The sequence below is a fragment of the Saccopteryx leptura genome, chromosome 2 (genome assembly GCF_036850995.1).
Source record: "Saccopteryx leptura isolate mSacLep1 chromosome 2, mSacLep1_pri_phased_curated, whole genome shotgun sequence".
In the NCBI taxonomy this organism is placed as follows: Eukaryota; Metazoa; Chordata; class Mammalia; order Chiroptera; family Emballonuridae; genus Saccopteryx; species Saccopteryx leptura.
This window is the reverse complement of record NC_089504.1, coordinates 217,376,270-217,388,647: the sequence shown is the minus strand read 5'-3', so window position 1 is coordinate 217,388,647 and position 12,378 is coordinate 217,376,270. Positions and strand designations below refer to the sequence as shown.

The following is a 12,378-nucleotide window of genomic DNA, read 5'->3' as shown; positions in this document are numbered from 1 at the left end:
GGCCCTGGTCACAGCAAAGGGTGATCTGTCTTTCGTGAGTCATGCCAGGCCTGGATTTCATGCAAGTTCTGCATGTTCTTTGATATTTGTCGAAAACTAATTTTGCCTTGAAGATTTATTTGTACAAACACAGTGGATTGCACACATTTGGCAGGTGCCACCTCCCTTGTGTCTTTGTTAAGCAGTTTAAATTTTATTGACCTCCAGGTTTGTTTGTTTGTTTGTTTTTTAATTAAATTTAAGGTCACAGCTGTATGTTTGATCACTATAAACAGATCATGCAGGTGTGGTGATGAAGAGATACAAATATGTCCATATCCCATAAGTTTAACTGGAGCACAGAATCATCTTTATAAATACATGTAAAATTCTGATGAAGACAGAGGGAACGTTTCAGTTTTTCTGAGACACTTGCCAAATGACTCCAGGCACAAAACGTACATCACTGTGAAGACGTGCCAGACCCGGTGTCTCTACTATGGGCCATCGCAGACTTGGCTTCCTGACTGTTGTTTAAATTAATGAGCAAAATGACAGTCTGTTCGTTGGCTGAAAAACCAGAAGGCCTGTAAACCTCATGTCGACAATCACCCCAAAACGTGGAGATACAAAGACAAGTAATTTTTTTTTTAAAGAAGCAAACAAAAGACAGGCTTAAATTCAAAAACATTTAGAGGCTTCCATATAGGACAAATCATTTCAGAACAATACACGTTTGTTCCCAGAAAAGAATGCATCACTTATCTCTCCTAAGGAAAATGAATTCTAAAGATTAACATGGTTTACTATGATTCAAATTTCACTATTTATAGAAAAACCTAGACCAATAATATCTAATAGCTTCCAAAGAAAAACCAAGGGCTCTGATGTAATTCAACTTTACCAAAGTTTGTCCCGGTCTGTTTACTACACAGGAAAATACATTCAATCTACAGTTTTGTATAAAGTAGCAAGTACGGAGACTTGGAAAGAGACTTGCAAACACCTCCTTTTGTGGCTTCGACGTCAGCACTGTCGAAAGCAACCACTTGCCCTCCCACTCCATAAGTGTTGCCCTACCTACAACATATTGTTCTCAAACCCACTCATGGTGATGCCTGATTGGCCACTGGATTCTTTGTCTATCAGATTCATGGGTGCCATTAGTAATGTTAGTCTCAAAATTTTTATTTCCAGCAAACGCCGACTGACAACCTTATCAGGACCATACGTGTTGCCTTGTAGCCCAAAATCCACCTGCCTCGCCCTCTTGTCCCCTGAGAAGCTTGTCTTTTCTTTTTTTCCTTTTTTTATTAAATAATTTTTTAAAGTTTATTTTAGATTTTATTTATTCATTTTTAGAGAGAGAGAGAGAGTGAGAAGGGGGAGAGGAGCAGGAAATATCAACTCCCATATGTGCCTTAATCAGGCAAGCCCAGGGTTTCGAACAGGCGACCTCAGCATGCCAGGTCGATGCTTTATCCACTGCGCCACCACAGGTCAGGTCATGGGCTTGTCTTTTCAAAACTCTCATCAAACTTTTTCTCTGTCGTCAATTCTCAGCCCTGCCCCTTGCACCCTCCTTGTTTGATGGTTCTGGTTGACTGATTTCGCACAAAATTTCCCTTGTTTAGTTCTAAATAGGTGAGGCTGGCGAGTTCAGAGCAGAGCAGTGCCCACACTGACTGTCATCACTGCAGGTGACCCAGAGCTGTCCTTGGCAGACCCTGTGCTCTATTCTGGCAACGAGCTAACAGATGTCAGTAAAGGGGCTTTGGAAAGCCCACCACCATGACAGTCAGACTCCAAGCCACTAACCAGCAAAGTGCTTTAAATGGATAGTTAAAGCTTCAAGATATATTGTCCAACAGAAGACTCCAGGGTCCTGATGGTCCTTTTCACAGAAAGCTCCATCTCCTCCTTCGGCCCCTTCTGCTGACGCACATGGCGAAGTGGCCCGTCTCAAGGTCTTCGCCTCTGGTGTGACCTGTTGCAGGAATCTCTCAGCAAAGCCCGTCTTGGCCAGCCCAGCAGTCAGAAGGCTTCGCTTTCTGCTAAACATCCACATTCCCAGCAACCAGACCTCAATCCCAGCTGACCTTGGACTGGTTCTCTGCACGCTTGAACCATTTGGCATGGTTCACTGCATTCACATTAACAGGCTTAACCAGGCTTAATATTAGTCCTCAAGGCCTCAAGTCCACAGAGTTAGCTGTGTGGTCACTTTCACACCCAAGTCCTTGTCAGAGTCACATTCCTATCTATTAGGTTGTCTTCTGCATCCTTGGAGGGCTGGTTTGCTTCGTCACAGATCTTTTTTTTTTTTTTTTGTATTTTTCTGAAGTTGGAAACGGGGAGGCAGTCAGACAGACTCCTGCATGCACCCGACTGGGATCCACCCGGCATGCCCACCAGGGGGCGATGCTCTGCCCATCTAGGGCATCGCTCTGTTACAACCAGAGCCATTCTAGCGCCTGAGGCAGAGGCCACAGAGCCATCCTCAGTACCCAGGCCATCTTTGCTCCAATGGAGCCTTGGCTGTGGGAGGGGAAGAGAGAGACAGAGAGGAAGGAGAGGGGGAGGGGCAGAGAAGCAGATGGGCGCTTCTCCTGTGTGCCCTGGCCGGGAATCAAACCCGGGACTCCTGCACTACCACTGAGCCAACCGGCCAGGGCGTCACAGATCTTTACTCGTTTAACTCTCCGGTGGGGCCTTGTGCTCTCATTTCCAGACATGCACATGGGGTCACCTGGACAGGAGTCTGACCTATTATTTCAGTGACTCTCTGATCCAGGCTGCCTCTGGTTCTCTTCCATTGGAGAAACTGGCATAAGAAACAGGCTACAGCTAACACTGGGACTTTATCCTCTCTTTGACAATTATGTTAGAAAAAAAATTATTAAGGCTTTTATACTTTTGGGGGGGGAAACCTTTAAAAAAAGACCGTCTCCAGCACCCAGAGCCATGGTCTGCAGCTGTGCTGGGGTCCTCTGGGACCCGGGACCTCGCTCACACCCCGTTTGGTTTGTTTAGAACATGACCAATACTGTAGTGAGGACCACGCTGAGGAACGACCTGTCCCCAGAGGGTATCATCCACCATCTGAAGATCCTGAGCCCTATCCACTGCGCCTTCCAGAACGACCTCCTGACATCATCGGGCTACACCCCAGAGTGGGGGTGAGTGGCGAGGCCCCACCCATCTCTCCCCAGCTCGTGTTCCTCTCTAGCACCCCTGCTGTGGGTTCCTTTAGGCTTCCAATCACCCGAGGATTCGTCCAAGAGACTGAACATACAAATGGCCAGTGGCCAGGGCTTGATTAATAATGGCCAGCTTCCCTAAATTTTGTTCCCACTTCTAACTCAGGATCAGCCAGAGAGAGCCAAATATGCTTTCTGAATCAACCACATAGGTCACCTTACTTCTAGAGAGCCTGCCCACAGCTTCCCCAGGAAGACGCCCCCATCAGGGCACAGCTGAGGTCCCCTTCTCCACCATGAAGCTGTCCCTCTCCTGTCATTGAGAGTCCTCACTATGCAGGTGATGGAGGCTGAGCTCCTGCTGCAGCCAGCTGGGACTATATAGCCTTTCTTTGCCTGTACTCACTTGGGTGGTCTTTCTTTATTTCCACACTTCTTTGGGGTTGCCTTTCAAGAGGAATGGGATGAAGGGATCCCAGGAGGGAACCTCCTGACAACTGCTCCGTTTTGCAGGGTTTATACCATCATCGAGGACCTCCATGGCGCTGGAAATTTTGTCACCGAAATGCAGTTATTTATTGGAGACTCTCCTATACCTCGAAATTATAGCGTGTCTGCCAGCGATGACGTCAAGATCGAAGTGGGGCTCTATAAACAGAAAAGCAACCTCAAGGTGGTCCTGACCGAGTGCTGGGCAACGCCGTCCAGCAACGCCAGGGACCCGGTCATGTTTGGCTTCATTAACAACAGGTAGAGGCTCAGGAGGCCCTGGGCATCACTGCTCCCCTTGCTTGTGGCTTGCTTAGGTCCTCTGAATTTCCAGACTTGCCCAGGTATGGTCTTGGGTTTTGAGTAACACCCACAGGAGACCCTCTCCTCTTGGGAACTGGCAAGCGAGCCATCCTTGCCTTTCACCGAGCCTACATGGGCAAACTCCACGTGCAGTCAGGTGTATCATAACTTGATCATCTAGAAACAAGGACAAGAGGGTGGGTTTATAACAGATGAGTCTCCTTTCCTCTCCTCTCAGCTGCCCCATCCCTAACACGCACACCAACGTGATTGAGAATGGGGACTCCAACAGGGCCCAGTTTAAGCTGAAAATCTTCTCCTTCATCAACAACTCCATCGTCTATCTGCACTGCAAACTGCGCGTCTGCATGGAGACCCCTGGGACCACGTGCAAAATTGTAGGTGTTAGGTGTTCTAAGCTCCTGTCTGGGTCATCACTTCTTGTTGTTGTGGGGAGGGTTGCTCTGTTATCAGAAGCCTGGGGCGTGGGCAGCTGTGGGGCCCTACTTGTGGGAAGAGGTGCTGAGCCCTGCGGATGTGGCCCCTGAAAGGTGGGAAATGAGATTTCAACAGCAGGCGGCCGTGGGTGGAGGACCGATGTAGCTGGATGGTTACATAAGTCCTTCTTGACACTGTACCATCTGCTGGCTGTGACCTCAGAGCCTCCGAGCCTCCTTGTTATGATGTTATTGTGCTTCTCCTTGAGGTGATTTCATGCATATTTAGGTGTAAAGATGTTATTTTCATGTAATATTATTTTTAGCTACATTGATGGAACACGGCTGAATCATAGCCACTATGATATTTAATCAAGCTTATTTTCCTTTCCCCTGTGCAGCATTCCTGCTGCGACTATGAATAATTTTACATTCTCATTCCTTAGACCTTTGAATTCAAAATATGCTTTGCAGTCCTGAGTTTGAAAACTCTTCTTTATACCAGTAACAAGTGTATAAGAAGTGGCTGCCACGTGTTGTCCATGGCCAAGGACAGCGTAGAGGGTTCTGCTGGCTGTTGGTTTGGCTGCTCATGTCTCTCTGCATGTTGGGAGATAGGCTTGTCCCTCTGCTTCTCATACAGTTCTGAGGCTTCCCTGGGTGATTCGCTTCCCAGCGCCAGTAGGTCATGGATGAGAAAGCCAATGACGATTGGTTTTGTTGATGGCACTTCTGCTCAAACACTAGATCTCTGGAACAGGAGGAAAGAGACATACCCTACTGATGATTGCCAGCTAAGGGCTCGTGTGAGCCTGTATCTGGTTCCACTGACCCCTCAGAAATGCTAAGAATATTAATAGACACAGTAATACTTCACCTCGGCAGAGAGCTGCCAGTTCCCAATGTCTTTACACTATGAGCTCTGCAGATTTCTTCCCAAGTTCCTTTGAGATGGGTTTTATATCAGTTTCCTGTGGCTGCTATAACATTGTACCCCAGAAGGAGTTGGCTTAAACAATAGACACTTGTTGTCTCATGGCTCTGGAGGCTGGAAGTCCAAGACTGGGGTGTTGGCAGGGTTGGTTCCTTCTGAGGCCAAGAGGGAGAATCTGTTCCAGGCTGCTCTGCTTGGCTTGTGGCTGCCCATCTTCTCCCTGGTTCATCTAAGTCTTTCCTCTATGAGTGTCTATGCCTGTGTTCAAGTTTCCTTTTTAAGGACATGGTCATATTGGATTGGGACCTACCCTAGTGCTGAAACTCTCTGTGAGGCACAGGCATTAAAAGCAAAGGTGGCTGCAACAGACTATGGTAAATGCAAGGTGACTCTGATTGCTTTTCTGAGAAAAGACCCCCCCCACACACACACACACAAAGGGACAAAGGGACCAGTGCTGGTAACTGGAGACAGCTCCAGGGGTGGCTGCATCTTGCTGTCTCATGCACCTCCCTGCTCCATCCTCCCTCCCATCACATTGGGCAGAGCCTGAGGTCCAGCCCTCTGCAGCCTTCCTCCTCCCTGTTCGAGCTTACCCATCGTTTCATGTCTGCATCAGGAAACAAATATCCATGAATCAGAGTACCATCCCTGGGAGCGGGTAAATTTTTCATAAGCATTGTTCAACTAACTTGAAATTTCTTTCCTTTAAAAAAAACAAAAATCTAAAACCAGAATTGCAATGACTTCCGGTCACTGAGAAGTGGGGAGCAATCTGAAACACACCAGACGTCCTGGGGGCCCCTTGTTCGATCTGATGGTGAGTTGGTGACTTGGTTTAAGACAATAAGACAATTAAAGAAAAGACACAACCAATTCCATTTTTACCAGCATGTAAACCAAAAAGCAATTCCTGGGAACATGGAGCTCCTATTATTTTCCCAAAAGAATCATAACAGTAGCAATAATGCCACTAACACTGATGTAGAGGCCCGGCCTTTCAGCTAAGAGCCCCTGGCTGAGAAACCCTCCCTGCCCAAGTCCTGATCAGCATCCACATCCTGGTTCAGAACCTGCACCTGAAACACCACCTTACATTCCTTACGTGCAGAACGCAATTTGCTGTTCTTGCAGCCCTGTGAAGTTGGGTCTATTATTATCTCCATGTTGCAGATGAAAAGACTGAGGCTTCAGGAGGTTGGCACATGTTTGAATAATGCATATTGGAGCTGGACCACGTGAAGACAGTAAAGCTCCCTGATCCTGGATAACTGCATCCAATGGGTAGTTAGGAGGAAGGAACTCAGGCAGTAGGCAGATCAAATTCTGTGTGTGTGTGTGTGTGTGTATGTGTGTGTGTGTGTGTGTACGCATGCACACACACACGCATGTGAATGGGGCCAGTGTTGTATTTTAGGCTTGGCTAAATCAGAGGTGCAAGACAAGAAATATGGCACTGCAGTTCTCTCTCAGTATAAAACTTCCATCAGCTGATGACATTCCCATTATTTTTGAAATTCAGCATTAGTTTTCAAGAAGACATTTTCTTTTCTTTGTGGTCTATCATATTAAAAAAAAATCCACTGGGAAAATTGTGTGCTTTTGGTATTAAGACAAAAACTGCTAGCTAGTCCCCAATATTTGCTCTCCTTTCCTTCCACAGTAATAGAAACTTCAGTTTTTAGCCAGGAATAAAAACTGTAATTTTTAAACATATAACCACCTGGCAGCCAAGTGTGGCCATATGAGTAAGTTCTGGCCAATGAGAGGCAGATGGGAGTGCCCCATGAGGTCTTCCCAAGGGCTGCCCTCCTCAGAAACATCCCATGCCTGTGCTTTACCCCATCCTTTTTCTCGTTCCCCATCCTGCTGCCTGACACGCAGGTGGGACGGCTGCCGCCAGCCACTGTCCTGGACAGTGAGGACTACAGGGATAGGCACTGGGGGAGTCAGGTCCCGAGGACACCGTGGAGCAAAGCTGCAAGGCAACGACTGGATTTTATGCGAGAAAGAAAGAAACTTCCACAGTCTTCATCACTGCTATTTTGGTTTTTCCTCTCTCTTTTTTTCTTTTTTTGCAGCTATTCCTAATCTTCTTTGTTGTTTTCTTCCTCACTTTGACGGCCCTCCTTCCTCTTGATAGTTTCTGGTACAAGAACATCTGTGTTCTGGGTGTAGGATCTGAGCCACGATGTGAATGCTCATCAGGAATTGGGCAGAGAGGGCTTCTTGGCCAGAGGTTCTCAGATGCTGGCTCTCACCCAGAGCATTTGGGAAACGTAAACTCTCACAGGTCCCAGGCCACACCCTGGCTAACACATTGTCCAGAGCTGGGTGCTAGGCCCTCGTGTTTTCACTGGTCCTCCAGTGGTTGTAGGCTTGGGTCTTAGGACAACGTGCTTTTCCTACCCTCTTCATTTTCTTAAATTGCTGGGGAGAACAGGGGTCCTAATATGAAATAGAGCATACACGAGCTGCATTGCCGTTTCTAGGCACACATCTTCTATTTATTCATAGGTATGGTAGATAGCATAAAATCCAGAGTGGGAAAGCAGTGGGCTTGGAGTCAGGGGACCTGAGTTTGAATACCAGCTCTCATACTTATGGGATGTGGGCTAGAGAAAATTACCGAATATTCTGGGTTCTATCCATCCATCATCTATTCATCAGACCATCCATCCATCAGACCATCTATCCACCCACCCACCCACCCACCCACTTAGTCATTATTTTATCTATGTAGGCCAGGCACTGCTTTTTCTCTGGAATATGGATGTGCTACATTGTACCTCATTTTTATTCATTCATTCTTTGAAGGACACTTGGATTGTTTCCACAATAGTGCTGCTTTGAACATGGGTGTACAAGTGTGTATTTGAGTTCTGTTTTGGCTCCACATTTTTCTGTGTTTATTATTATTATTATTATTATTATTATTATTATTATTATTATTGCCCCTTCTGGGTCCAGGTCAGCCGCACTCCTCCGAGCTGTAGAGTGTGTGAGCCTTGTGTGTCTCCATGTGGGCAGTCCCTCTGAGCTGTCCCCCTCTACCTAGGGCCTGTTGCTGCCACATAGCCTCCTCCTGTGGTCCAGTGCTTATTATCCAGAACGCTGGGCAGGCAGAGCTGTCTTGGCTGCTGTGCTGTTCTGGCCTTGGGACACCTTCCTCGTCACCCTTGGGAGCCCCCAGGTACACGGGCAGACATCTCACCGCTATGTTGCTTCAGCTGAACCACATTCAGGTGATAGTGCTGCAGAGCAGCTAACAGGAGCATGGAATTAGCTCTGTCCAGGCTCTGTCCTGACCCCTCCATTCCACACTCACAACAACGTCTCAATGCTGGGATTGCAGGGGGTACCAACCCTCAAAGATGCTTTGCTTCTCCTTTGGGCAGACCTTTCACTTTGTGCCTGTCTCATACCCTGCAGGTGAATCTCCAGGTGTGAAACCAGGCCTGGGTCCTGGCTACATTGTCCTCATTGTGGTGGCCATCTTTGCCGTGGTGACCGGGACAGCTGCCCTTCTCATTGTGCGCTACCAGAGAATGACCGGAAAGTACAACTTCAAAACCCAGCCCGACAACTTCAGCTACCAGGTGTTCCGTGACTAGCAGATCCTGGCTGCTCTGACGGTGGGTGAGGAGCAGGCATGGGACACTGCTGGTAACGTGTCCCGCCTGTGCCACTGACAGAGGCTGCACAGTGTGTTCCAGTGGCTTTGGCAAAAGCTAGATTCGTGGGTGTCAGCATTTTGTGCCTGTGATTTATAATAAGAAATATATATTTGGTCTTTGCTCACTGTTCCTGGCCAGATCTCCTAAAACCCTTGGATTTCCTGAGTAATGGCAGCAGGAAAGGTGTCTTCTGTTATGTGATGAGGTGGCTTTTGGAAATCACCCAAGGATGGGGCCAGTTGCCAGGAGAACCCACCATGTGATTGGAAGGTTGGGGATTTCAGTCCCAACCCTTGATCTCTGGGGAAATGTGGAGGGGTTGGAAGTTGGATCAATCCTTAATGACTGATGATTTAATCAAACAAGCCCATGTATTGAAGTCTCCATAAAAAATAATGGGGTTCTGGGAGCATTTATCTAAGATATCCACAATTTTCAAGGTGAGGTACCAGACATCCAACAGTAGATGGAGCGACTATAGGGGTCAGGAGAACAGCTCTTTCCTGGGATCCCTGAAGCCTCCTACTAGTTGGGGTCCTCTGCCACCCCTGAGAGTCCCAAATAGGAGAGCAAACAGCAGCAAATTTCAGTTCACCTTGACTCTCTAATCATAAAAAAATCACCTGCCTCAGTGTGGTGCCTTAGTCTCTGCTTTAGGCCCTACAAGGTTTGGGTTATGAATACCCTTCTGCTTACTGACCCTGTCCCACCCTGTACCCTGTCAGGGGTACTGTCATGTGGACATGCGCCACAGTGATTGGCCACTGCTGCCCATCTCCTCACTGGGGCCAGCAGCTCCCCAGCCAAGATCACCTCCCGGCGTTTGCCTCCTTCTTCTCTTGAGGTGACAGACCTTCAGAACAACTCAGTAAAGTGCGATAGATATGGCCGCGTCCTGGAAATTAAGAAATCGGCCCCAGAGATCCCCCTTCCCCCGGGTCACACAGCAGAGGAGGTCACCGCACACTCGTCTTCAGGGTGACGGCCCTGCCTGGGTCGTGTCACCTCCATCTGAGGTGAAGGAGCTGCCCCAGATGCTGGCAAGATCACATCTTTGCTCTGAGGACCCTGAAAGCTCTGTACCTGTTCCCGGGGTCTCGGACCCCTTACCGCCCAGACGGAAGGGCTACACTGGAGGCCAGTCACTTCCCTGGAGAGACTCACAAAAGAATTTTAGTGGATTTTACTTAATGTGGATCCCAGCAATGGGACCAACACTTGTCCTCTGAAATGTAAGGAAATCTGGTGTGTGGTGTTGAGGCTGTGCTGGGTGTTTCCCCTCCTTGAAATTAAAACACCAGAGGGGAAACTGGCCTCTCTGGTTTTTTTATTCTGCTGAGGATTCTGTCTCCCAAAGTGAAAACCACGTATAACTAGCTTTCAGTTTCCTACAAACATCTGCTCTTTGGAAAGTGTTAAACAACCACCCACCCCTCCACACACCAGGTTGGCCCTTGGCACAGGAGCCCTGTGCCCACAGGGGGTTCTCTGCAGATAACACAAAGTCCCTGAGGAAGTGTTTGTCCAGCTCAAGGGTGTGCGTGCCAGCACACCTACCCACTGACAAAGGGGAGCTGCGCTCACCAGGAGCCAGGACACAAGCCCCTCAGTTCCATTCCTCTGGGCTCCCGGGAGTTGCTGCCCTTCTTTTGAAGAAGTCTCTTCCTGTGCGGCCAGCACAGAAATTGTGCCCTCAGGGTTGGTGGTAACACTCTAGTACCCAGACTTTAGGGGTTTTCCTGTTTGAACCTTTCCGTTTCTGCATGCACACTGACCCGCGTGACCTCCTGTCCCATGCAGGTAGCTGTAAATCAAGTTCGGTTCTTCTTCAAGCATCGATGGAAGCCTACTCTATCTCACAACCAGAGCGAGGAGGAGCCCCAGAGATGATGGACACATAACCTCTGCCCCTAGGGGGCCTGCCGACTATGTAGGCTCTAGACAAGTAGGCAGGTGAGAAGAGCTGTTGGAGAAGTGGGCAGGGCACTGAGATGCCTGGAGCTTCAGACACAGAGATCTTCAAACCACGCACCTCCACAACTCCAGTGCTCCCAGCCCCTTTACCGTCCAATTTGGTCCAAGTGGTACTTCCTGGTTTTGCTACCATTGACATCCATCCATCCATCCATCCATCCATCCATCCATCCATCCATCCATCCATCTTTGAATCCATTCATCTTCCATCCATCCATCCATCTATTCATTCATTCAGCCAGCCAGCCAGCCAGCCAGCCTGAACTCTGGGTCAAATACATAACATTTCTGATTTTCAAAGATATTGGACTGTGCACTTAAAGTTTTTCTGATGTAAGGTCAGTGATAAACACATCGTTGATGTTGTGTTTAGTAGATGTCCATGCTCTTTAACTTTTCTCTTGCAACCCTGAGAAATTATCTTTATTTACACAACAGTGACCCCAAGGGCACTCTAGTAATATGAACATTTTTATAATGAATACAAATAACATAATATATATCAGCATTTTATATTTTTCCAAACATTTTCCCAACCATTTTAAATATAACCCTGCCACAGTGGGAGGAACCATTTAACCATCACACAACGAAACCCAGAGGAGAAATGGGTGGACTATTGACTTAAGGTCACAAAATGAATTCATGAGGAGATAGGTCTAGAACCTAAATATTTTTGTCTAGAGTTTTCTCCATTATACCATGCTAACAGTTAACACCTTTTACTTTACTTAAAACAAACTGAATTGTATTTGATAGTAAACACCTGAAGGTATATAATATTTTTCCTTGATGAACTTAGAATTGTAACATGATCTTTAGTTTTTAATTTCATGAAATTAATTTTGTTGGATATCATTAACTACCACTGATACAGACATTTGGGGAAAGTGAGTTTTTGGTTTATCGGATATTCTCAGAGTCAGTAAAGAATTGCAATATGCAATATTGTGGAAAGCGATTTTGAACAAGTAGAATAAATTGCATATGACATTGACATGTGACTGTGCTGGCTGCTCTGTTTGGTTCATATGCTCAGCTAAGTGTCTGCTGAGGGCCAGGTTCTGAGTGCTGAGCGCTGAGCGGGGCAGCCCAGGGAAGCTGAGAATGTGTCTCTGGCTCTTCCTGAGCTGGGTCCATTTGTTCTGATATCAGCTCAGGACCTACAACATACCTTTCTTGAAGAGGAAACAATAAACATGCAATAATCCAGGCTTTGAGCTCCGCGGCTGTGCATGGCTTTTGGAAACTCCATCCACAGTTGTCATGCCATCTCATGAAACAGGCTACTTCTATTCATTTGTGTTTTCCATAACAATGAAGGTTTGGTCTCCCCTTTCCTTCCTTCACCTGCCCCAGTCTCTTCTTTGACAAATATTTCCTGA

The 12,378-nt window shown here is 47.3% G+C and overlaps 1 protein-coding gene across 5 annotated transcripts in view; it reads left to right on the top strand.

The window, feature by feature from the left end:
- Nucleotides 1-11,990, top strand: part of UMODL1 (uromodulin like 1) — a 64,979-nt gene extending 52,989 nt beyond the window's left edge. For 4 of the 5 annotated variants that reach the window (XM_066370126.1, XM_066370125.1, XM_066370122.1 and 1 more), the window contains 6 exons: nt 3,013-3,158; nt 3,693-3,929; nt 4,210-4,369; nt 6,078-6,162; nt 8,775-8,977; nt 10,820-11,990. In XM_066370126.1, the coding sequence (XP_066226223.1) occupies nt 3,013-3,158; nt 3,693-3,929; nt 4,210-4,369; nt 6,078-6,162; nt 8,775-8,956 (810 nt within the window). In that variant the 3' untranslated portion in view covers nt 8,957-8,977; nt 10,820-11,990. The remainder of the gene's footprint in view (nt 1-3,012; nt 3,159-3,692; nt 3,930-4,209; nt 4,370-6,077; nt 6,163-8,774; nt 8,978-10,819) is intronic. The other variant, XM_066370124.1, reaches the window with a different exon arrangement.
- Nucleotides 11,991-12,378: the final 388 nt, after the last annotated feature.